The sequence below is a fragment of the Podarcis cretensis genome, assembly GCF_951804945.1.
Source record: "Podarcis cretensis genome assembly, chromosome: 6".
NCBI classification, from domain to species: Eukaryota; Metazoa; Chordata; class Lepidosauria; order Squamata; family Lacertidae; genus Podarcis; species Podarcis cretensis.
In genome coordinates this window covers 62639666-62666160 of record NC_137175.1, presented here as the reverse complement: position 1 = coordinate 62666160, position 26495 = coordinate 62639666, and the positions used below count along the sequence as shown (strand labels likewise).

At 39.4% G+C, this 26495-nt stretch overlaps 1 protein-coding gene across 7 annotated transcripts in view; it reads right to left on the bottom strand.

Annotated features, from left to right (window-relative positions):
* Positions 1–26495, bottom strand: part of PATJ (PATJ crumbs cell polarity complex component) — a 159397-nt gene that overhangs the window by 8758 nt on the left and 124144 nt on the right. For all 7 annotated transcript variants that reach the window (XM_079982093.1, XM_079982091.1, XM_079982090.1 and 4 more), the window contains 12 exons: positions 25707–25778; positions 23946–24060; positions 23044–23174; positions 17290–17373; positions 11746–11939; positions 10337–10484; positions 10054–10140; positions 8520–8637; positions 7406–7446; positions 6607–6729; positions 4267–4371; positions 81–184 (listed from right to left, as the gene is read on the bottom strand). In XM_079982093.1, coding sequence (XP_079838219.1) covers positions 81–184; positions 4267–4371; positions 6607–6729; positions 7406–7446; positions 8520–8637; positions 10054–10140; positions 10337–10484; positions 11746–11939; positions 17290–17373; positions 23044–23174; positions 23946–24060; positions 25707–25778 — 1322 coding nt within the window. The remainder of the gene's footprint in view (positions 1–80; positions 185–4266; positions 4372–6606; positions 6730–7405; positions 7447–8519; positions 8638–10053; positions 10141–10336; positions 10485–11745; positions 11940–17289; positions 17374–23043; positions 23175–23945; positions 24061–25706; positions 25779–26495) is intronic.

Below are 26495 nucleotides of genomic sequence, written 5' to 3'. Positions count from 1 at the left end.
TGAGAGCATTCTCAACTTCTTCAGAGCAATGTTTTGCTTCCTCTAGAAAACTTAAGTATCAGCACAACATGCATACTTACTCAGGGTCTTCAGGATGGTTTTCTGTAGGTGGGCTAAAATTAGTGCTAGCAGTCATGCTCTCTAGCTGGCTGGCGATGGCACTGATGTTGGTGTCAGCTACAACCTGCAAGACAAAGTGAAAGTGGCAAATCTATACATATATCTTACCTAGCATATTATCAAGCAGCAAATTCTGTATTCTTAGAAAGCCACTTTTCCTAATTAAAAGGGAACTTTAACTGATGAGTGAATTGTGGAAGCACTCAAGACTGTAGCATTGTTAAAGCTAAGTGGATAAAGACATCATTTGTGCCTAGAGAGAAGGCTAATGAAAGCCATTTATATAACCTGGGACTCAGCTACATTAGTAAAGAAAAAGCGTTATAACACTGTGACACCAGATGGCGCTGTGGAGTCCCACCGTTAGCCAACGTGATTTCCCATTATGAAAGTTTACAACACGTTTTCCAGAAACACTTTTTGTTGTGTCAAGATCTACCCCTATTCAGCTTTTCAAAAGAAAAGAAGGTATATTTGCCCAGAAGTAAATCCCCCGAATTAAATGAGATTTACTTCCAGTTAAGCATCTATAGGACTGCAGCCTGTATAAATGCACACATGTATGATGCTTACTTTCTTCTAGACTTGGAAAGCAAGTAGATGAACATATTAAACTCCTACCCCTTTTGCCTTACCTGTATTCATTGCAAGAACGCATTAAGCTTTTTGCACATGCTATTTTTGGACACAAAGATTAGCGAATCAAGAAGGGGCTCAATAATGCTTACCTCCAAGAAGAGGAACAGCGTTAGAAAATTATCCGGCCACAGGGAGCTGAGTGTCAAATGACCACTCCTACAGGAGATTGTCTTGGCCAAAAGTCCTCTGTGGGGGTTTTCTTTGCATCCCCTCCAAATTTTATTCTTTTACATCTGTGTTGTTTTGCTGAAAGCTGCTTCCATGAAAACTTGGATTGGACTGGCCATAAATTGAGCTACTTACCAACTGGGGGGTAATAGGTTGGTTCATTTATAAGATTACCTAATGCAAGAATGGTGAAACATGCCTATCTCTAAAAGAAGCCAGCATGTCTTTTCACCCAATTAATGTATTACTGAGTCAGCTAATAAAAGGCTACTTTCTCCTCTGAGTGAAGTTGGTTCACATAAGAGAAGAAATCTAGTGGCATGGTCCAGTTTTGATATCCTAACCCTCAGTGTTCTTAAAATAAATGGTCCAGATTTCAGAATCACAGCGTATTGATTAAACAGCAGATAATATTTTATATGCTTGTTCTGTCTTACTCATAAGGCAGAATAATACTATAATTTTCCAGTAGGATGGGAAAACAGCTAAAATGCTCGTGCTTTGTGGTTAAAAACAACAGCAAAACTTGGCAGGAGGACATATCTATATTCACCCATCTGTGGCTGGCAGTAAGAGCATATCAAAGTTCAACAACCTTGCAAAAAGCTTCCCCTTATCTCATTACTACACCTGCAGACAGCTGATTAAATTAACTAGCAGCATCCAGACAGCGAGGAGGGATGAAATATTCCCCCAGGATCCTAATCTCCCATTTGCAAACAGCATTAACAAACTCCTTTGCCATCCTACCCCAGGACATATCGACTATAAAGCTTTCCACACTAGTGGATACAATTATCTGACCTTTCATAGCCAGTGACTATGAGGTGGTTTAGCAGATAATAGAATTACTTAATGACGTGTCACTCATGATTATCAAATTGATAGGATGAGTTCACTTCTGTGGTGCGAATTCATCAATGGGCAAATGAGAAGTACAGTTATTTAAAATGAAATATAACAATTTCCCATTCATCACATCCATTTTTTTTGCTGATCTGTTTGGATACAGGAACGTAAACAAGACAAGTTGCACAATGACTCTTAAATGTCTTTTCTACAAAAAAAGATTTTTTTTGGTAGAAATTTTAATTTTAATGCAAAAATTGAAAGTGAATAAATAACAAACAATTAAAATATGTGCATTGTATTATTTTTGTAGGTCAATTATTATTAAATAAGAACCATACTGCAGGGGGGAGAGGTAGCCTTTTAAAAGATGAATAACTGAACAATCTGCTTTTCTGGAAGTGTTGATATAACAGACATGTAATGAGTAACAGACATGTCATGAGCAAGTATATTTAATCTTGTATCCCCATAGAATCTGGTTTCCTTCCATTTTAAAATAATACTGTTCTCATTTTGGGGACAGTGTAGGTATAATCACAATACTTCTGGAGTGACAGCATTATATGGTCATATGCCCAGCTCATGTCAGTGCTATTTTCTATTAACTTTCAAAGATGCAAACAAATGTCACTTCACTGTTTATTAACAACTATGGCATCTGCTCATAAAGTTCACCATCCAACTTCGGCTGGGATTTTTATTCTGGGTTTGTTCATGTGATGATAATGGTAACCTCAGTTGCATTAGATTGGCTCTATCTAACAAAATTATTTTTGTTAATTTGCCAAGTTTCAGTATTTTAAAATCTTGCTTAGCACCTGTTACTATCATTAGAACCTATTGCCCTGAGCACAGGCAGGCCTTACCTTATCAGACTAATTTCAACAAAATCTACATAAAGCAGATATGCTCCCCCAAACCCTCTTTGGGCTCTTTTCTTAAATGGAGTTTTGCCCCTTACATTTTTTTAAAAAAAGATTCTGTAAAGTTCTGCAAACATTTGGGTTTCCCTGAGAATCCTGATAGATCGCATTCTCCAGAGGGCCCCATTTTGGCTACAATCATGGCAGCATTCACTATATGGAGTGAGTCTAACAACCTCAGATAGCAGCTTTAATTTTGTCAGTTTACCATTTATTGCACTAGCGAAGGCATTTACAGATAAGACAAGAGCTAGAACAGGGGCAGATGAGGGATGTTTTTAAATCCCCATTTATATTCCTCCTGGAATTTGTGGTTTTGCATTCCTCTTTCTTGTGGAGTGGCACCAGTGCATTAGAAATTTGCCTTTCTTCTGTTTGCTATGCATTCATAACATTTATGGTTCTGGCCCCATATGGGTTATTGCTGAGAATGAGCGCTTGTGTGAATTGCTTAAATCCAGGAGTGGGGGGTAGCGTGGTATTTAAAAGCGTTTAACTCCCTGCCCCATTATTTTCTTCCTTAGGGCAATGTGTATGACCCCACCCCTTTATCAAGGCAACCCTATGAAAAAAGTTTGGTTTTATTAAGAGCATGCCCATATATATATATATATATATATATATATATATATATATCAGCTGTAAGCATGTTCATTAGCTCTGCTAAGAAAATAAATGCTTTCCCATACAAACACAAACACCTTTTCCCTTCCTCCTGCCAAATTAAGACGAAAGATCAATTGTACTATCCAAGTACTACCACTTGGTTGATAACCAGCCATATATAGCGGTACAAAAGAAGCAATGCTATTTCTTGTGCCCCCTCCTGCTTTGAGGAGGTTAACATGAGGGGCAGCTCCATCAAACCTATGTAGCAAGAGGGGGGAATTTGTTTTTGTTTCAAAAGTGACAAACTGAAAGCCTAGATGATTTTTCATGTACATCAAGAAGTCGTTCCCTCTCCCCCTCACAGTTTTATAGGATCATGTTCTCAATGTGTATGGACAAGAATAAAGCACTCTATATGGCTTTGGCAGAAATGTTATAAGGAACTAGGTACAGATAGATTGTTAATGTATTAAAGGGAAAAAAATAAGGTTAGAATATGTTAAGATTAATTACAGGACAGAAAACAGAGGAAGATGGAAAGGAATTGCTGAAACAGTTAATTGAAGTGGAATACAAAAAGGGAGGTGTGAGGAAGTCAATGAAACAAGTGAATGAAAGTTAAGATTGAAAATATTGGAAGTGTTTTTAATTGTTTTTGTTTTGTTTTGTTAATTCAATGTTTTACGTAGTGTTTTTGTTTTTGTATTGTATTATATTGATTTGTTTTAATTTTCTTTCTTTCTTTTTGTAATCTTTAAACTCTCAATAAATATTATTTAAAAAAAAAGAATAAAGCACTCTAGAATGAAATAATTTCTTGCTTTCATCTTGCATAATTCAAATCAGCAAGAGCCTTGCCGTGCTGTGATGCCTTGTGCCACTGATGCTCAGCCTTTTCTTTAAAAACACCATTTATCTATCCTTGTGCAGCCACATGTTCAATTTATCACCATACCTGCAGGATAATGCTCCCGAAAGCATTCTTCAACAGATTAACTGCATCAGCGTGAGACAGCCCATCCAAAGGCTGCCCATTAATACTGACAATCCGATCGCCAACCTAAAAGGGGGAAGGAAAAAAAAGTACAATAGCTACAGAAAAATTGCTGGCATTAAGGAAAATTGGAAGAAAGCTCAACGTTTCTTGCAAGTTCTGGCTCTGCATACTCATGTTTCCTGGTTATAGAAAGACAATAGAGATCTGCTATATTTTCACTGATCATTGAGTACTTTTCATAGGGAGGAGAAAACACTCCTCCTGGAAGTAGTAGAACACAAACAAAGAGACAAAAGAAACAAAGCAGAGAATTACACCAAAACACATCCTAAGTAGCAAAAGCCTACAGCAGTCCAAGCACATCCATGCGGTGCACAAAAGCACATTCTTTCAATATGCAGCGTCATGAGAGAAATCACATGATCTCTGGTAGATAGTATATCTGTGACCACAGATGTCAATGGGGTACATAGGAACCAATACTTACTATTGAAGATATAGGGTTTAGTATTAATTTTCTGCAACAGCCTTTTTAATTTTCCATTTGTCTCACTTAAATAAAGTGTGACATAAATGGCATGACAGTTATTCACTGGCCTCATCACCTCCACACAGAGTCCTAACATTCACCTAAAGAAGCAGGTCGACCCAAACAGCAGATCCAGATGAAGTTCAGTCTTGAGGCCAGTTCACACAGTGAAAAGGCAGCTTGTTTCCCCACACAATCTTCTTCCTATACACAAATTCATCCCTGACATGTGGTACGGAGTAGAGTACTACTGCTATCATGGAAATCGCTGTAGGGTACATATGAGTACCAGTGGTGCACACAATATGGCTCCCCATGTTCCCAGGATAAGTTGTTGTTTTCTGAGTGGGAAGAATTCCAGAGCTGTATAGTAAACAGTTGAAATGCCTCTCTGCAAGCTCTTTTTCTTTCAGTGAGAGTGCATGAACAGTTCAGGAAAGAAGGCACTTATATCTTTATCTTGCTGTTTTTAGGTACTTATACTTGCATCTTTACATCACTACGGTTAAGTATATTGATACAAAAGCTACAAAGATATTCTACCTTCAAAAATAAAATGGTACTATTAACCAAATAGTAGGAACTAAATCTCGGAGCCATTTCAGGCAATCAAAACATGCTTCGGCTTTCCACGGGAGACATTTCTTTTTTTTTATTTTAAAAAAGAGGTTATTTCTATGCATATCTTTACTGAATACCCTAAACATTTAGGGCCAAGTAAGACATTCAGGATCTTTGCCACCCAGTGTATTCTGTGGGGTCCCTGGAGACTTGGGCTGTTTGCCATGGCTTGGGCTGTTTGCCAAAACAGCTGCTGGCACTTGGAAAGAGTTCCTATGATTGCAGAAGCTGAAACATACATGGTGGCAATGACAGAAATAATTGCTTTGAACCTATGGCTGTACCAGTGGATGTCCTGGGTCACACTTTAAGTTCTCTACACACGTTTCATCAGGAAAGTCAAATAACATAGTGGTGAGCACATTTTAAGTGTCTGAAGTGGCTGCTCAATCACCAAATACTTGGTTAAATAGCAATCATATTTCTTAGAGTTTGGCAGAGATGAAGGTACATAGAAGACACACAATGGCCCAGTTTGCAGATCATCTTAAACCAGAGTTTAAAACTAACTATAATTTAATGTGAGTGAAACCAACTGCCAAATCAGAAGCAATAAGCCAAGAACAATACTTATGTTTTGTTTGGAGGAAACATGAGCCCTGGTCCATGTGACATGACAAGCCAGGCTTTGGCTGTGCTGTGCCTGCAGTGCAGGATCAGGGGTGCAACACTATGGGAACTTCTGACCAGTGTGCACCAGCAAACTGCTTATTCACATGACATCACAGGTTGCTTTGAACTATGGTTTAATGTGAAGCACAGACCAGGACAGTGGATCTAGCACAAGACAATCCATATGGGTTTTAAGTAAATTCATAGAGACAATTTGTGTTCTTTCAGCTTCCTTGCTTTGATGAAATGGCAGATTGCATGACATGACTCACACCCTTGGTTCCAGAAACCAGAGTCCATTTGAAAGGCAATTTTCTATTATTACTGTTATGCAATCACTCACAGTAGTTGACACAGGTGGTTTTGCTAATCAGAAGAAAGAAGCACATTTCACAGTTGGAAATAGAATGGAAATGCCTGTCCGAGTATATCCAACAGTATATAACCCTTGCAGTTTTCTTGGGGGGGGGAGGAATAAAATCAGCAACAAGAAAAAAAAGACAATATATATGGATAATTTTATCTTTTTCACTTACTTTTAGTTTGTGTGTACGTGCTGCTACTCCACTGGCTTGAATCATGGCGATGAAGATTGGAATGTCTCCCAATGGGCTTCCTTTGCCCCCAGCTATACTGATACCAAGAGCATCATTTGGACCCTTAACAGAGAGGTTAGCAACATAACCATTTGTGTTGACATCATTCAAGACATTTAAGACATGGGCCTTAGTAATAAATAAAACCAAGCATGACAGTGATGCGAAATTTCTAGCAATTTCCTGTGCATCGTTCAATATTGATTTAGCAACAACTAAGTACAGGATATAATCCTTATGCGTGTATGGAAAGCCTGTTCATTTGGAAAAGTAAAACACAACCTAAAGGCAGCCACTGGTTCTTTTATATGAGACTCCTATTGATCCACAAAACCCTTAATTTGGTAGCAACTCATGCACATAAGCTGCAGAAAGATGATGGCACATACATCACATACAAAGGCCACAACAAATAAAACTATACAATCTGACTACTACACCACTAGTAGGTATTAATATAATTTTACTAAGGATGGGTGAGCAAAATGGCCAAACTCTGTTTTGGTCCCATGTCCCCATCAGCCCAAAGTGAGTTCATCACCTCTCATTAAAAAATAAATAAATCTGCAAATAAAAACTGAACATTTATTTTTTTTTAGAAACAAATCTAGAAATGTTTTGGGTTTGTTTTTTTAAAGAAACAAACACGACTAACTTTTACACACGGGAAGAACCTTATGTAGCTCCTTTCACTTAAAATAAGAACTAAATGCTTTGAAAAGTAAGAAAAGCCACTCACTCTTGTTATTTCCACAGTCCTCGGGCTCATATCTGTCCCAACTAATAAAGAAATGAACAATTAGTTTCTGTAATTAAGAGATAATGCCATCAGGAGATTATAGTCCCTGGTTGCCGTTTCAAAATTATCACTGATGAAAAGCTTGTTTATGCCAGAGCAAGAAATACATTATGCAACTGGAAAAGGACTTAGCGCCTGCCATTCACCGAGCATGGAAGTGGGGAACCCATTATCCACTGAAGTGTGTTCAAGTGTATACCCCCAATAGACACAAGGTGACTGTTGCATATCTTTGCCTAGAGATGGTGATACAATATGGGTGTCCTTTGCCTAACTTTTGCTTTAGTAGGTTTGTTGCAAATGATATAAATACTAGAGGTGTGCAATTGCAAGCCTTGGAACCTAATTCAGTGCTTTGGAAAACAGCAATCTGAAGTGCTTTGTAAGCTGACCAATGTAGTTTGGGGTCTGTTTGAATTTGCTCTCTGCCCTGATCACTATGGGGAGCTTAAAAATTAGCTATAGGTTTTCTTGACAATGGGTGAAATGTGCAAGCATAGTAGCTCCTGCAGAGTGCATAAAGTCTGCTACCTTATAGGCAAATATTTTGGTCAGTGAACACCCCAAATAAATACCTTACAATGCATAACTACATACACTAAAATGTTCATAACTAGAATTAATTGCAGATATATCTGGGGGGAACCATATAGCTGAAAAATTAAAGTCTGGTTGGGCTTTTCCTTCAGTATTTAGAAATGAGTTGGATATGCCAGTTGCCCATTACAAATTAAGTAGTTTATTGGGCCCTGAACCTTAGTAGGTAACAGCCAACTTTATATGTTGCACAAAGTGGACTCAAAAAAGGAAAAACAGGACCTGGACCACTTCAAATACAATGTGAGAAACTGTAATTAACACATTAGAAACTCCTAATCATCTGCTCCATATTTCACAGAATAATTCATATTTAGGAGTTATTGCTAAGATTTGCTTCCTTGCTACATACAGAAGTAAATACCTAACTAGGTTTTATAAATGAACAGAATAAGATGGCAGTGAACATTCAGCATAATTCACAGGGTTGTATTGGTTTGCAGGTTCTGTCCCATACCTGAGTTTCTGTGAGAGGAATTAGCAGACGACCTCTTAGTGCTGACAAAATTCTGTAAAGTGGAGATAACTGGAGCAAATGTAGGGTGAAAGTGGCTATGAACACTGTGTTGGCTTGTCTGAAATGCAAAGGCAAAACCGGTAAGGATGAAGGAAGGAACCAAGTTGTATTTTGTACCTGCAGAGGCTTCCAGTCCTCTGGAAGGCCAAATCCAAAATGGAAGTTACCAGAGCTTTTCTTATCCAGTATCCATCCATTGTCTCACTAAAGAATGAATAAATAACACCTGCAACCTGCTCCCCTCACTATGACATTGGATGAGAACTTCCAGAAGCACTGACAGATTGTGCTACTAAGAACTCTCACAGACAGCTGTTGACACAAATGTTAAACAGATAAGTCACATGGAAGCACTTGTTTTTCTTTTACATATGGATGCCCAACATCTGTGTTTAAAAAAGGTTCAAAGAGACTGGATGGTAGACAGACAACACAATTCTGCTTGGCTTCTTAACTAGACTAAGTAAGAGAGAATTTACAGAATAAACTCTAGGAAAGCTTTGAGAGGTTAGAACTCCTATGTGTTCTAATACAGCAAGAGTATTTCACTGAAACATTTCATTTGCCAACCAAATCTGGTGCCCAGCTGCCAAGTTTTAGCTGTGCAGTCTCGTGTGTGAAAAAATCGAAAACCTCCTCTAGCTAAACAGATTTTTAGGCCACAGAGTGCTAATGAAATTTCTGCAGAATCTGGATTAGTGCTCCTCAGGGTGCATGGAGAATTCATTAGCAGTAGCTGTCAGCTCTCTAGAGTTCTCTTCAAACTAGCAGGGAATAAGGCAAAGGAATAATACACATGTTGACTGGGAAGGTTGCAGTGCAGCAGTTCAGGTGAAGCAAAATTAGAGCTTGGCACCTGGGTGTCTGCGACAGAAGGGCACACAGGCTGGAAAATGACAGCAAGCGGAAACAGGAACTGGTGATAAATGACTTAGTTAACAATCTCCATGCTTTCCTGTGAAAATCCTAGCGATTGCTGGCCAGCTCTCTTAAGTCAGAATACAATACAGCCTTTTCTTTATTATTGGCACATGTTATTTGCATAATGTTGATACATGACTTTTTTCAACTGTTTCCCACATATTTTATTGCTGAAAAGCTTGCTAGGCACATTGGTGGCTCCAAGTGGACCGAAGGGCAAGATAAAAGTGAAAACAAAATCTATTGTTAGCAGCCTGTTGGTGCAATTACTGATTTCATTTAAAAAAAGTACAAGTGCACAGTAAAATTGCCCATGTATTATGAAATGGAATGCCAAGCCATTTTCTGTCTCTTAAGGTGGATGTATTGTCCAATGGTTAATACACAGACATATGGGTCACCCAAAATATTGAAACAACAACCTTGACTCTCTGGTTTACAACTATAGCTGCGTTGTAAGACCAATTTCCAGAATTACAAGGTCAAATCTTCACATCCTGAGTTTTATATCACCAGCTTCTCATTTCTTATTAATGCACCATCTGCCACTAACCTGACTGTTTTGAGATGTCTTCCGTGATGACAGCCAAGATCCAGCTTTCAGTCGTCCAATCTCTAGTTGTACAAGACCTTGGGCACACTTTGGATATGCAAAGAAAAGTACAGCATTTACACCCTGGTGGCTTTTTAATTTCCCCCCTAGATATATTACCCCCACCCCCATGCAAACAATCATACTTTTGCCAAAACCACAACCACATGGTAACATAAAAAAAATCGGTTTCCAGAAACCTTGCAAGCATGATTTAGTGCTCAAGAATACACTATGCACTTACCTTAAGAATTGTAGCAACCACCTCTTGTGAAGCATGCCTTACATCCTCCCCATTGACAGACAAGATCTGATCCCCTTGAATTAGCCTCCCATCAAGGTCAGCGGCTCCTCCTTTTACGACGTCAGAGATAAATACTCCACTTCCATTTCTAACAGTTGAAAAGAAGCACAGGTATTGCTGCACCACTAAAAATATTTACTAAAAACAATTTGCACATTGTATGTTCTCTGTTGCTCTGCATTTTAGTCTAGATATCTAATGATATTCCCCCCCACCCTTCTAGACTTTTTATCTGCTCTTATTCGATTTTTATGGTTGTACTATTGCTTAATGTGCTATGTATACTGGTAATTTTCAGTTGCGGGTTTTATTATTATTAACCAGTGGGATATAAATGTAACAAGCAAATAAATAATTGTTAAAAGGTACATACAATTCCTAGGAATATAGGCATTTAGATATTGCTATCCAGGACAAGCTCCTGCCAACCTAGCAATTCGAAAGCACGTCAAAGTGCAAGTAGATAAATAGGTACCGCTCCGGCGGGAAGGTAAACGACGTTTCCGTGCGCTGCTCTGGTTCGCCAGAAGCGGCTTAATAATGCTGGCCACATGACCCGGAATCTGTACGCCGGCTCCCTCGGCCAATAAAGCGAGATGAGCGCCGCAACCCCAGAGTCAGTCACGACTGGACTTAATGGTCACGGGTCCCTTTACCTTTATCCAGGACAAGCAACACAATACAAATCCTGTCTTGAGTTTTAAGGAGCAGCTACTTGAATCACAGAAGAATTATAGAGTTGGAAGGGACCATAAGCATCACATAGGCCAACCCACTGCTGCTCAATGTGAGGCTCGAGCCCACAGCTCTGAGATTAAGAGTCTCATGTTGTCTACCGACTAAGATATTCCTCTTAATGCTTGTTCATCAGACCACACACTGGTCTTAAAATGAAAACACTGGTTTTCTTATGTGGCTAAATCATTCTTGCTATCAGTGTACTCTCAGAAATCGATATACAGAGGTCAATATTATTACTTCCATATTTTAGATAGAGTGCTGAGAGACTTAACAGCTTGCCTAAGGTTGCCTCGTGAGTCGGAAGCTGGGGTGACATTTTGGAACATTCTGACTGGCAGCTGTCATTACACTACAGTAGCTCTCAGGTACTAGGTTTGTCCTCCTAAATGTAAAAGGAAAATCAGATTCAGGTATAATGCATCTAATTGCATGTTTCACCCTTCTGCTTGTAGAAAAGCTAAAGGTGTAAAAACCATTACAAATATTGCACCTGTTCTGAAAGAGCACATAATCTTTGCAGCTTATTCTGTGGAGGGATTTTCAGTTTAAGAGAAAACAAGACTCTGTAATGTTCTGCACACAGAGCTATGATTAAGTGTAACCCTTACCGTTTCCCGACAATGCTTAGCCCTAAGCCTCTGCCCATTTTCCTTTGTAAGTCTACATGGAAAATTTCCAAATTCTCTTCATCTTTATAATGAGCTTCATCTCTATACACAACCAGTTGTACTTTCTGAGGCGTCTGTCTCAAGGCTGTTATAGCATCTTCATGGCTGGCATTCCTCAAGTCTATGCCATTAACCTAGAATAAAACAGCAGTGTATTATATTCTTTGCTTATTGGATTTTAATTAGTCTAGCAAAGTAATACTTCAGAACAAATCACAATTTCTATCGTTAAAGAAGTCATATGAATAAAGGAAGCAACACTTTAGCAGCATTTCATGCTTAAAATCTTGTAGCCAGGAGTTCTGAAAGAGTCCCACTGCAAAATCCCAGAACTTCCAGTCTATGCTAGTCATTCTTGTTCACTGATTAATACAATTCATTGTATTATTTCATTTTAGGTTGCAATTGTAGAAAAGCAAGGTTAGAAGATGTCCTCCAGCATACTATTGTCGCATGCCACCCTGATCTCCAAATGCTGCAAGAATCTAGGAATACCAGGCACTCTGTCACCAGGGTATGTGTTTCCTTTTGGACAATGAGGCACAGCAGAATCTGTGGTTATTTACACATATACACAACTTGTGCTTAGATGGAGAGTGCACAGCATTCATATCCCGAGAGGGTCCTGTTCTTTCCACTGCTGCACCCTCAGATCCCAAACATTGTGTCTGACCTCTCCGCAGTATAAAACAAAACAGCCCGCCTTGAGCTCTGCCCCCTGCCCAGCTTGCAAAACTCACATTTCCCTGTTAGCTTACATCATCCAAACTGAAATCCTACATCCTTTAAATCCCCATCGTCTCTTCCCACTAACACACAGCTGGAGGAGGGGCCCCACCCCTCCTGGTCTGGCATAGTCTTCACCCTCCTAACAGCTTTCTGGATAGGTAAATAGCTCAGCCATTAATATCTTTGTTCCTCCTATGACCCACACTCAGCTGGCTATCCCAGGCTGGCCTGGCTCATTAGCATAAGATGAATCCAGTGGAGTTTGGCACAGTTTAATAAAACCTTGATTAATTCCAACTTTTAATAAATCCAGGAATTATGGGGAGAATCTAGCAGCCAGGAGTTTAGGGGATCCTTGCTCCCTCCCCCAATTTATAACAGTAGAATACTCTGTAGAGTACTCTGTAATGTGGTCAGTTACCTTTATGTTTACCTTATCCGAAGCAGAACCATTTTTTTAAAATGATTGGTCATGAACATACATAGTATCTATTTTTAGTTTCTGATGAAGTAAGAATTTTTAAGCATACATTAGGAATAACTATCATCCATGCATCCCCTTACAAGTTTTATGGGAAACTTTCTTAGCATTTTATAGTACAAATTCAGCATGTCCGAAGTCTATTCAGTAGACTACTTTTTGAAACATAGAGTAATTATTATCATCAATCACCCACCCTTCATCCTAAGGTCCCAGGGTGGGTAATAAATTTAAGCAACAATGATTTACTTGCTTAAAAAAAAAACGGTCGTAGGGATGGAAGATGGTTTTGATTGGTCCACTTTTCACAGTGGACCGGCCCATTCAAACATTCCCAAACTTGGTCACTGATCAGAACACAACTTCCAGTTAGATTGTGCACTTCTCTAGATTTTGTGATGTGGTTTCAGTGTGCAAAGAATGTCCACAAAAATGGATATTTCATGGGGAGAATGTATTGGAAAAAGTGTATATTACATAGAAAGTGCATATAAAATGGATACAAATTAAATGCAGGCTTGCTGTGTGTTCTTTTTAAAAATCCACACAATTGGACAGAATGGACCTATGATTCTGTGTCAGCAAAACTGAAACTGGACAGAAATAGACTCGTCTATTTAACCCCAGCTGATGCCTTAAAAAGTCCACATACCATTCTGAGACCACCTTGAAAATGCAAATTTCCCATTACTCTTTACACTAGCCACCAAAGCAGAGCGATGTAGACTTAATATCTGCTTACGATTTGGAGGGCTAAGGCTCTTCATTTTTGTAAATATGTTAGAACTCATATACAAGTAGATGTTTAGCCATTAATTTGTAACCAGTGTTCTTTTTCTGTTAAGATTTAGGCAATTCGATAATTTGAATCATAAGAGAATATTTTTTCTAGATTCCAATAGATGGCACACCAGACCAGCACTGCAACTTTAAATTGCTCTTAAAACTAATGGCTACAGTTAAAACATTTCAGTTTAATTAACAGAGTCAGGACCACTATTTTATTTTTAAACATTTTCTTTAGTTTTTGCCTGGACTAATTTTCTGTTTGATTTTCCCTGGACACCAGAGTGATCTCTAGTAACATGCATCAAATCCCCCAGGAGCCTGATTCCTGGAATTTCACTCTGGACTGGTAGCTATGTTCTTCTCTTAAACTCAAAGGCCATGTAGTTAGGATAGATGGGATTATGCAGTAAATTTTTAACTAGTGGAGTTTTGGTGGGCCACTGCAGCCCTCAGCAATGGTTAAATTGTAGATAACTTTAATCTTGCATATTGTAAGCTTCATATTATATGCAATAGTATTTTCTTTCTCAATAATTCACTCATGTATAATGTGCCTTTGATACTATTATGCTTATACTTTTTATAAACCAAAATGCATTCACCAGTTTTCTGCTGATGCATTTAAAATAAATATTTCCAAACAGATTTTGGCCTATCGGTCACCACCCTCTTGCCCACCAGGCAAAATTAAGAACCTTGTTTTTATAAGGCACATGGATGTTGGCTTCCTTTAGATGAATAGCACTTGATTTCACCTTGAAATGTTGCCAGTTATTATCCAGGTGTCTCATCCCCTGTTTTCATCCCAGGACCGCAATGCCACTGATTATATGATTTCTCTTGGAAACAGTGGAGAATATGCAACAGATATCCAATAACTGATTTTATTGTTGAACCTCTTCCATACAAAAATAACTTTAGCCTTCATCATAAAATGAGCCACAAAGCCTGCTCAGCCTGCGCTGATTTTGCTCTCTGCAGTATAGAGAGATGGAGGGCCAGTGTTGGCTGAAGACTTTAGTATATGTGGACTGCAGCAATTAGACATACACCTGACAACCTGCAAAATCTCAGTGCAAACATGCACTGTGAAAAAAAATATGCACATGCACACGCACCTTGTGAATTCAGAGAAAAATAAAAAGACATGCTACCTACAAGTACGGTAACCAGAAAGTATGGGGTGAGGCATGGGTGTGTATGTACATCATGGATGTGTGCGTGTTCATGTGCATACAGACATCCATGCTCATATTCCTGGCTTTGACAAGGCAAATCAATAAAACTTAAATGAATGTACACTGAATTCTTAGATGAGTTCTAATGGCCACAAACTGTACCAAGCACCAGGGCATGCACTGGCCACATACCTGAGACTCCAGGGGAGCGGCGGTTTGTGGTCTGACACGGCCCAGTCTTGGGGCCAAATTCTGCACAATGTGGCCATTGGGGGACACCAGAGCCTCTCCGCAGGGCCACATCGCTTGGTGCACCGATTTAAATGGGCCAATCATAGTGAGCTGAGGGGTGTGCTTGCTGCAGCAGTTCTGGCTTCACTCAGGTTTGCCTATTCATTATACAGTAGTACCTCTGTTTTCAAGCGTCTCGGAAGCTGAATGTTTCGGTTTTCGAACGTCAAAAACCCAAAAGTAATTGCTTCCATTTTCGAACGCACCCTGGAAGTCAAACAGTTTCTGCTGTGTGTTTTTCTTTTTTCTCCATTGACTTTGCCGAATGCCCTTTGCACCGCAGTTGTCGAACGTTTCGGAAGTCGAACGGTCTTCCGGAGTGGATTACGTTCGACAGTCAAGGTACCACTGTAAGTTATAGGCCTCCCTGCTCAGATCATTGCAGGATCTCGCATCCACCTGCCCTGTTTCTGATTAGTCCACCCAAAGTTGAACAAGCAGGTCGGGGGGTGGGGGTGGACCTTGCTATGGAATAATCAATCACTGAATTTGGGACCAGGGAATAATTTTGTTCCTGCAGACCAATTGGCCAGGCTGTGGGTTTTTGCCTCCCTCAGAGCAATCATCACAACGTTGGGCAGATAAGTCATTAGGTTGGATCATGAGCTTACTGTATACCCCACTAAAGCGAACTGGGAAACGTGCTTCTGCCCAGGAGTCCACATGGCCACTGATGGACCATAGCACCCTTCCAGGTGACGGCCCTAATGGGTTCACCCTAATTTGATGTATGGCATAGGGTGACTCTCGATCGAAGTGGTTTTTTTAATCAACCAGCAGGAGGGTTGGTTGATACCCATTGCCTTTGTCAAAGCCTACCTACAGCTGTAATCAATAAAAGTTGTGGCCAGTTTCAATCCAATACTGAAGTCCTGTGTCTTATTTCTACCCTTGGCTGGCCCTGCGCCATGCCACATGCACGTGCTTTTTGCACCTGGGTCTGCAAACATGTTTCCTGTATGGTCCAGTAACAATCTATTGGTTGATATGTCCATTCTGCTATTAATGACACATTACTGTGATACACAGCTGTTATTTAAGAATAGCAGCCAAAATAGGAATAGCAGCCAAAACAAGAAACATTTGGTGAAAGAGCTGTTAAGAGTAATTCCCAAGCTGCCCTCAATGTTTTCCTAACCTCCTTACATGGAAGCCCTAATAGGCGGACTGGGAATTTCTCTTGACTTGAGAGTGAGGTACTTCTATCCACTCTGGAACCATCATGAATGGACTCCTTTTCTAAGCTACAATCAAACGCCAACTTTTTTCTTAACCCTTCCTTACCTGACATCTAAATACAAGACACATGAAAAATCAGTAATGTTCATAAAGTGGCTTGTAAAAACACAGCTTCAGTTGATATGAAGATAAGTTACAGAAGATAAAAACAGCTTCTGCTTTCAGTTAATAGATACAAGATTTTAAGGGTTCAGAAATAATTTTAAATACTTAAATCAAAATGGGCTGGGTAAATAAAGTTAAACTGACAGCTCATAAAAAAGAAAGATGGTAAATAAAAATAATTTTGTGACATATGGTGACAAGTGATATATCATTTATCATCTCGTGACACGAATGCCTACTGTCTAAATTTTTAAATCAAACGTGATAATGCTGTTGCATATCTGATGAAAAGGAAAAAGTTGTTTGGCAATGAATACCGCTAAATGAAAGTTTGTATGTTTCTTCTCTAATATTTAGTATTTATGTTTACAGTATGTTCATAATTTGCATTCATATGTTTTAGCCTGTATTTTATATATCTGTGATGTGATAAATATACATATGTATTTTTTTAAATACAAATGTTAAAGAAATCTGATCAATAGATGTGTATGGATCTCAACATTTTAAGTAGATGAAGAAGTAGATAAAAAGCACATTATCTATTATTATTTAGAGGAATAAATCGATTATTTCAGCCATGTTTCTTGTACAATGCATGGTTTTCCCTCTTAAAATATTGGTTTTGTATGGAACCAAGAAATATTTGCAGAGTTAAATAATGAATCTTACCTCAAGGATTTGATCACCAGCCCAAAGTCGGCCATCTCTAGCCGCTGCGCCTTCTTCATACACTTCATGTATTACAATAGCATCCTAACGGAAGACATAATCTCAGTATCAATACTTATACATAAAAAGTAAGTTCCGAGACTACAGTCCAGAATGCAGAACTGACATGAAAATACTGTGACCTTTCCTATCACCATTGTTGCAAAATACCGAGCGTGTTACAAGATCACTCACAGAGCCACACATTTCCCCAGAACAACTATAACCACACAGTGGGCAACTTTAACCAGCTTCACACCATGCTTTCACGTATTTGTTAAGGGGGAAACCTGGTCAGTAAGTTTTAATCAGGGTTAATATTGTTGAAAGAGGATGAAATTCACTTTGAATGGAGCATGCAATTCCATAGCCTCAAGGTGTACTGTGATTAGCAGCACTGGTTGCCAGTTTGTTTCTGGGTCTAATTTGCAGTGCTGGTTTTGACATTATTTCAGACCTTAGGATTGTCATCTGAGGCTATTTGTGCAAAGGAGATCCAGTGGGTGACAATGAAATAACATTTCTCCCCTGAAGTAGTTCCTTGTCTATGGAATGCTCTCCCCAGAGAGGCCCGCCTGACACCAACTTTATCAGCATTTCAGCATCAGACAAATATGTTTTGGGCGGTATTTAGCCACCCAGAGTGGCTGGGGCTCAGCCAGATGGGCGGGATATAAATAAATAAATTATTATTATTATTTCTGAGCATTTTGGCAGCACCAATGACTAGACATTTTTACTCTATGGATTTTTAACACGCTTGTGTATTTTTATTACAGCATTATATCTGCCACAGCCACTAAGGTAAAAGGGGGTTTCTTCCTCTTTCCAGTGCAAGAATCCAGATTTTGGCTAACATTAGCCATAATTTGGCTAATTATTCTGTGTAATACTTCCACCATATTATACACAGCTAGGCATGAGTGAAATCTGAACTCCAAGTCAACTTGCATTTTTAGTCCTGCATGCTTAACTTTTATAATTTAATATAAACTTATAATATATAATTTAAAACCATGGTGTTATGAGTAATGGCTGTTTTAAGGCCTTCACAGGGGTGTTCATCCTTGTACAGCGTTGCTGCAAGTTAAATCCACCACAATAAATGAATTTGAAAAATATATTAACTTTATTACCAAGGCTGGAAAATATAGGCAGCAGCAGATGTTGCTTTAGGGAATGTTTCTGTGATATACAATTATTGTCAGGAGTAGACCCCCCTCCAAAGGAGGGGGGGGCACTTCAAACAGCATATTTTTTATCATTTCACCAGCAATGCCATTTGTTTTGAAATGGAATGCCACATACTCCCACGGAATATTCCCAAGCTATCAGTTTTAACAACCAGCCATACAAAATTGAGAAGGATGCACATACTCTGGAGGACAAGCTAAGAATTCAAAAACTGTATTTAGAAACCGGAGAGCTGTGCAGATAGCAACAGAAGGTTAAATTTGGCAGGAAGAAAGAATATGGGAAGAAATGCAGGGACAAGTATAAAATAGGAATAAATGTCTAGGCAGCCACATTTCTGAGGTTGGTTTAGGGGTTATAATGAGCAAAGAACTGAGCATCAATCAAAAGCATGCTGTGTCATGACAAGGTCAACATCGTTCTAGCTTGCATCAAAAACAGCACTGCTTCTAAGACTAGGCAGTGCCTATAAGGTCATAAATTGAGAGTGCTATCTGTGTCCCATCCTTGGTACTACAGGTAGAAATAAGATTCTTGACAACCAGGATGCTCATGTCACAAAGCTCTACTTCTCCATAACATTGGAACCAGGAGATTGTGAAAGCTCTGGATTGGCGTCTGAATACAGTGGACTGGATAAGGGCTGATAAACTATGCTTGAAGAAGGAGGCTCTTTGGGTGGTTCCCACATTTGGGAACTATAGAAGGTACATGTTCTGGATGGGGCTGAACTCCCTCTGAAGGAGCAGGTGTGCAGCTTGGGGGTACTCCTAGTTACATCACTGTTATTAGAGGTCCTAATGTCCTCTGTGACTAGGATCGACTTTTACCAGCTTTGCCTTGTTCACCAGCTAAAGCCATTCCTGGACAGAGATACCCTGCCCACTTTGGTCCATGCAGACTGGATTACTGTAATGCGTTCTATGTGGGGCTGCCCATGGGTCTGGTTTGGAAGTTGCACAGGCTGCTCATCTACTACTGAGACAGGTTCATGGTCCTTGCATTGATTTACATAATTTACATCACCTGAACCATTATATCCTAATTTGATTGTGGAGATAATCTGCAGGAGCACTGTTGGTCACTCCCCGAGTTGGAAAGGCTCATTTGACAACAAGAAGACACAAAGCCTTTATAACTAGGATATAATGGCTCTCCCAGTGGAAATTGGCTCTACCGGTGGAAAGCTTTACCAAGAAAGATTCAGCAGGTAGTTTCTGTTTCAACTTTTAAAGGCCAGCTCACAACTTTTCTATTCTTCTTCTTCTGCTATTATTATTATTATTATTATTATTATTATTATTATTATTATTATTATTTTATTATTCTACTACTACTACTACTACTACTACTACTACTATTTGCTGCCCATCTGACTGGGTTGTCCCAGCCACTTCTACTCCTACACAGGCAATTAAGAATAAATCTTTCCACAATAGTTAATTGATGTCTGTTTTAACCTCTTTATATGGTTTTTACTGTATGGGTTTATGTATTTTTGTTACCTGCTTTGATCTTTTCAACGAAATAGTGATTTATAAATAACTATGTTTTAGCACGTTTTTACTGAGTCTTAAGCATGTGATAGGAACAGTAAAATCTACACAAAATAATGCTCCAGAGTGGCTTTCAGCAGCTAATTCTAATGAAACTGAACAGGTTTCATTTATTCAGTAACATGGAATTTGCTTTCTGTATAAAGTTATTCATCACAGGAAGAGCAGTCAGCAGGAGGTCACAGAATGTGCTCAGTTTTAAAAAACATTTAAAGTGAAGTAGCACTACATCACTCAGGGCAAGGTGACATGAAGTGAGAAAGACATGGAGGAGGAAGAAAATATTAATATCCTTGCCTGAAAAGCAAGTATTGTGATAAAGATATGGATGGAGTTGGGTTTTTTTGAAGCTTCCTCCTTTGCAGTCCCACTAACAGTATTTACAACCACTCTGCTGTACCAAAAAGTCAAGGTCTCATGTCAAACTTCTAGTTTGTTTCTATGGCATGAGTGATCATATATTTACAGAACACTGGATTCTTTTGCAGTACAAATTACTGCTGAATGAAAAAAATGCTTAAGGCTGCATACAGGAAGAAGGTGTGTGGTCAAATTGCTAATGCATTTACCGAAATAAAAAAGCAGTTTAAATTTTATTAAGCATGCTCCCATAACTGTATAATTTTCACAAGAATAGTGAAAAATGCAGCTGGAATGGCCACAAAGCAGGAGAAGGATTTCTCTTACAATCAGCTTTTCAGACTCCCTTGTTATATGAAGGTCGTAAGATCCAGTCCTGCAGCCTAATGATAGCTGTATGCATTCACTGTTGTACAAACTATACTTTAGTCTTCAACAGGTGAATCAGGACCAAATACCAGGCTGCAGCTTGACCTAAAATGGCTCGTAGCCACAGCATTCCTATCATACATAGAAATGAATGATTTTTTTAAAAAATTAAGAAGTTGGTGCCCAAATGCTTGTTTGGACTAAAGGTGGGCCCCTGGTCTCAAAAGGATGAAAATTGCTAAACTGTAGCTTCATGACATAACAATGGGCAAAAAATATGAACCATATTTTTCCAGTCTTCTGAGACGTGCCTGTGGAGAGCAAGGAGGCAGCAGACAGGAAGCTGGTAGAAATTTCATTTCTCCTGTACAAAACATGATTATTTTGTAAAAAGCCCAACAATACCCAAGTAATATCATCCAAAGATGGGAACTCTCAATCTGCATTTTGACAATAAAAGTCAAAATTTCAAAGAGGGATTTTTCAATAAAGAAATCTGTTAATCCATGGGAACAGTTTTCACATATTTCTAATAAGAACCTACGTATGTTTTTACATCTCCAGTGACATTATGCAATTTTCACACTGATATTGAAGTTCACACTTTCAAAAGCTTATCTTTGGTGCAAAAAGCTATTATATTTAGTCTCCTGCCCCTATCTTTTAACCATATACGTAAGAGAAAATCTAAGCATTCATCAGAAAAAGGAAGCATCAAATATGCAACAGCAGATGAAGCAAGGTGCATAGTTAAGGTTAAGCTATGCTGCGTTAAGGGAATTTATGCGCAACTTAGATAGCTTTAAGAGGGGATTAGACAAATTCATAGAGGATAAGGCTGTCAAAGGCTAATACTCATGATGGCTATATACTATCACCAAGATCAGAGGCAGCATGACTCTGAACACCACTTGCTAGTGAATCGCAGCAGGAAAGAGTTATTGCCTTCATATCTTCTTTGGGTGGGCTTTCCATAAGCATGTGGCTGGCCAGTGTAGGAAACAGGACGCTAGCCTCTGGGTCTTTGGTCTGCTCCACCAGCAATCTTCTAATGCTCTTACGAAGAGGATGGCAAGGAAATGAGGTTATGTGATTTGGTATATTGACTGCTGCTTTCTCTCATATACATTTCAATTATAGCTGTTGCTTTCCTAGCCATATTATGTGCTAGGTGGGACGCAGGTGGCTCTGTGGGTTAAAGCCTCAGCGCCTAGGACTTGCCGATCGAAAGGTCGGCGGTTCGAATCCCTGCGGCGGGGTGCGCTCCCGCTGCTCGGTCCCAGCGCCTGCCAACCTAGCAGTTCGAAAGCACCTCCGGGTGCAAGTAGATAAATAGGGACCGCTTACCAGCGGGAAGGTAAACGGCGTTTCCGTGTGCGGCTCTGGCTCTGGCTCTGGCTCTGGCCAGAGCAGCGATGTCACGCTGGCCACGTGACCCGGAAGTGTCTCCGGACAGCGCTGGCCCCTGGCCTCTTAAGTGAGATGGGCGCACAACCCCAGAGTCTGTCAAGACTGGCCCGTATGGGCAGGGGTACCTTTACCTTTACCTTTTTAGCCAGGCTGAAAGGCTCAAATCAAATGGAGTGTATTCTTCCTTTTCTATAACTTTTCACACTGAAATTTCTGCTAATTCTATATTTGTATTAAAATTCTGTTTTGCTTTGCTTCAAACAAACCATTTACTGAAGAGAAGGTCTATTATTGACTTACCAACTAAAATGCTTGTTTGGCGTAAAACCAACCAAAATCGAATTAGTTCAGGTGTAACAGCAAGTCAAAGATTTGTGAACAAGGAAAAGCTAAGTTGGAGTGATCTCATAACTAACTCATAATGCATAGATCATTAATGGCTTACTGTAGCTACATAAATTACCATTTTTTATTATTGTAAATCACATTGAATTCATTTTTAATAGGTGGGAAATAAGCTAAGTATATAAGCAATAAGCAGCTTCTTGTGTTTTAAAGACATGCACAACAGAGAATGCTTAGAATATAAGAAGGTGATCACACATCTACTCATACATATTGGCCATGACATGCTTTCATTAAATTTGTGGCTATATTAGTATCCACCAGTGGTGTCCTTTGGAGAGATTAAAGGAACATCCAAGCATACATGTCAAACATGTATTATGGAATTTCCACATTTCTTTCCTTCATTGTACCAAAAATGGAGCAGCTTTGAGATTCATGAAAACTTGAAATAGTATTCCAAAACCACCAAACAACTTACAAGTGGTGTATCCTTTCCTCCTACAATACTGAGACCAAGGCCTGATCGACCCTTGGAGATTTCTATAGTCATTTCTTGTCCAGGAACTATTGGGCAAGTCGCTGGATCCACCAGAGGAAGCGGAAAGCCACCTGCAACAAATGATAAAATGTACCGGTGAACAAAAGCACAATTGCCAAACAAAGAAAGAAGCTGCACAGGAATAAACTCAGTGTCAAAATTTGCTCTGCACCTGCATTAAATTCTTGTGATTTGAGGTATGCTGCTTTGGATGCAGTTTCACAATGCACATGCAAGTTAACGTTTAGGGAAGGTGACACACCATTCTGATAAGCTAGGGCACTCGTTATATCTAGCTGCACACACATGCTCGCTCACACTCACACACCAGATCCTCTTCTGGATCTTCTGCCACCCGAAGGGCAGTCAAGAGCTTGCTTCACTGGTGTTGACAAGTTTCTTCACTCATAATATTGGTTTATTCATACAAGCAGTGTGACAGAAGTTCACAATGCTCAGCTGTGGCAACCTCTGTTATTTATTAATACATTATGGGATTTTGGTGATTGCAGAGTTAGCATGGCTGAGGTTTCTGAGCCCTTATCTCAGCAGTTATACTGCTCATGCATCATTCTTATAAGCGAAGCAGGAAGCCTAAGGGTAGCATACACATGGACAACAACGCCTGGTCTTTCCATTGAGCAGAGTGAGGTGGTAGATAAAATATGTTTGTTACATGAAATGTTCTAAGAAAAAATATGTTAAAGCATGTAAAAGTAAACGACACTGTAGCTGTTAATCTAGACTTTTAAATTAAAATAAAACATTGCATGCTATTATCATGCTAAAAAGCTTTGTATTGAATGAAAGGTATTCTTCAGAAAGAAGTAAGAAGTTCATACTTCTGCTGGTGAATTCTGTCTCTGGAGAATAAGAAGGTGCCGGAGCCAAAGATATCTTGTGTAAACTGATAGGGATTACTGTTGAAGACTTTGATTGCTTTAATTGGTTACGAAACTGGAAGGGAAAAGGGGGGGGGGGAGATAAATCAAAGACATTGAACTGTTAAGCCTCCTAAAACCCAAACAAGAAGTTGAAACTACAGTACAGAGATCTTTTATATAGATCAGAAGTGGGGAGCGTAAAATAACATTTAATAGCTTTAGAAGTAATAATCTACTTACCTCTGATGCTGCAATTTCAAAAATTTTGGTCAGAGAACATACTACTGAAACATTATTTACCATAAGGTTTAAGAGCTTTGGTAAAATCTTGACAGTGTTTTACAAGAATCCCATGTTTTCCATTATTATTTCTGGCTTGTTTTACAAGGTCATTTAAAAGATTGCTATTATAAACTAAATAAAAGCGTACTTTTTCTGAGCTAAAAGAGGTCTGCTACAAGAGCCCACAACTGTACCTACGGTGCGGTGGTAAAAGCAACAAAGAGGGACCACTTCATTGCTTCTACTGCCGCGTCTTTCAGCCATTTGCAATGGAGCTCGTCAGGACGGTTCTTGACACTTATATTGGTGGATGGAGCCCAGGACACCTCAGAAACCCTTGCTGGGCACTTTGAGAAAGACGTTGTTCACCTCTGTAGTGAGCTAGATGCCGTAATTGATGCAGCTCTGAGTCAGCTGTGCTTTGTGGGATCAGCTTTGGGTTTTGCAGCCTGATGACACTGGTCTGGTGCTTGGGAGTAAGCTCCCAAGGATGTGCCCTCTTCACCCTTGCCTTTCATGGCTCATTAAAGCTAGATGGAAGGGGCATGAATGGGTGGGCCCAGGGTGTGATAAATGTCTTGCACTGGGGGGGGGCGCACCTGCCTCCTTGAAGGTAGCATTAAGGACACTCCTGAAAGGAAACCCACCCTGAACTAAATAGCAAACAACTACTGTCCAGCTGCAAATATGGCCTTTGGGGGCAAGGTCCTACTCAAGAGGATTGCAGTCATTATTTGGGGACATTTTAATCTGGTTTCAAATCCAGATTTGGGATTGAATCAGCCTTCGTTACATAGATGGATGAGGGAAAGAGAGGGAAAAGGGGCACCATGCTGCAGCTCCTACTCAACCTCATACCAGCATTGGATGGCATCTTCCTGGACCATCTATGGGAGATTGGGGCCATGGTTCTGCAACAGTTGCAACCTTATCTCCAGAAAACATCACTGGATACCTATTTCACCACCCCCACTGGCTTTTGACCTATGTGGTGCCATGGAGCACTGCATTGTCTCCCGTGCTATTTAAGAACTAGATGAAGTCATTGAGAGCTGTCAATAGGAAAATTGGTGTAAGGTGTTATCAGTACATGGATGTTACCAAACACTATTTCTCTGTTGACACTTGAATGAGGAAGGACTGAGAAGGCCCTGGATTGAGGTCTAGATGCAGAGGTTGGTTGAATGAGGGATAACAGTCTTATTCCTAATAAGATAGAGGCTTGTAGCTAAGTGGATGAAAATATATTTGCCTTAGGTGTTTGTTTGCAATTTTTAAAAACCTTCTCCATTGTTTTTTCTGTCATTTTTACTTTTAAGTTCGTAAATCACCTTCAGAAACACGTTAAACCAGACTCACATATACATAATAACAATAATAAACTGTTAATAATAATAAAATAAATGAATAAGAAACCATTTGGAGTATAATACATACATTTTCTGTAGGTTGCTCTGCTGTTATTTGCTGGTTCTCTATCACCTGCTTGTCAAGCTTGGCACCGACATCCTATCAAAAACAACCCCCAAATTAAAGGTTTATCTGAAAGCAAAGACCTGTGCAAAGATACACACTTTCAAGTGTAACCTGTTTTATCGCAGCCCTCATTCCCTGAAATAAATCGCCCCAAACTGAAATACTCAATTCACAGTTCAATGCACTTGTAGACCACATAGATTACTGGTCCGTGTTAAACGCTCTTCAGGTGAAGCTTAGTATCATATAGAATTAGGAATATATTGCTTACTTTTTCATGTGGCTCATTTAAGATTAGACCTCTCTTACTACATTTAAGTCCCCCTGAAGGCCTACCTTGTCATCATTTTCTTAGACAGCAGGCCAAACTGAGAAAAGGCCATTTAGTGTGAGACCAATCAAAATCCAGTTTACTTCTTTGGGAACACAGCCAAGTACCCTAACTAGATAGCTACTGTGTCTGTAGGAAAACTACCTCAAAATGCTTATAATGCAGATGCCTCAATAAGGACAAGAATGCACAACTTAAAGAAGATGAACTGCAAAAAATGCTACCTTTATTTCTTCAAACCTAAATATAACTAATTTGTCTGATTAAATGTGATAACCATGTTTGTGACATATTCTGTGCTTCTGCAGTTACACCTTTAATATGTGAATCTTGTTTTTGGCATTCTAAGATATTACCTTTTGCAGAAGAATAACAGAAACACCCATTTATCCCTTATGGTTCAGAAAATAAGCTTGTAA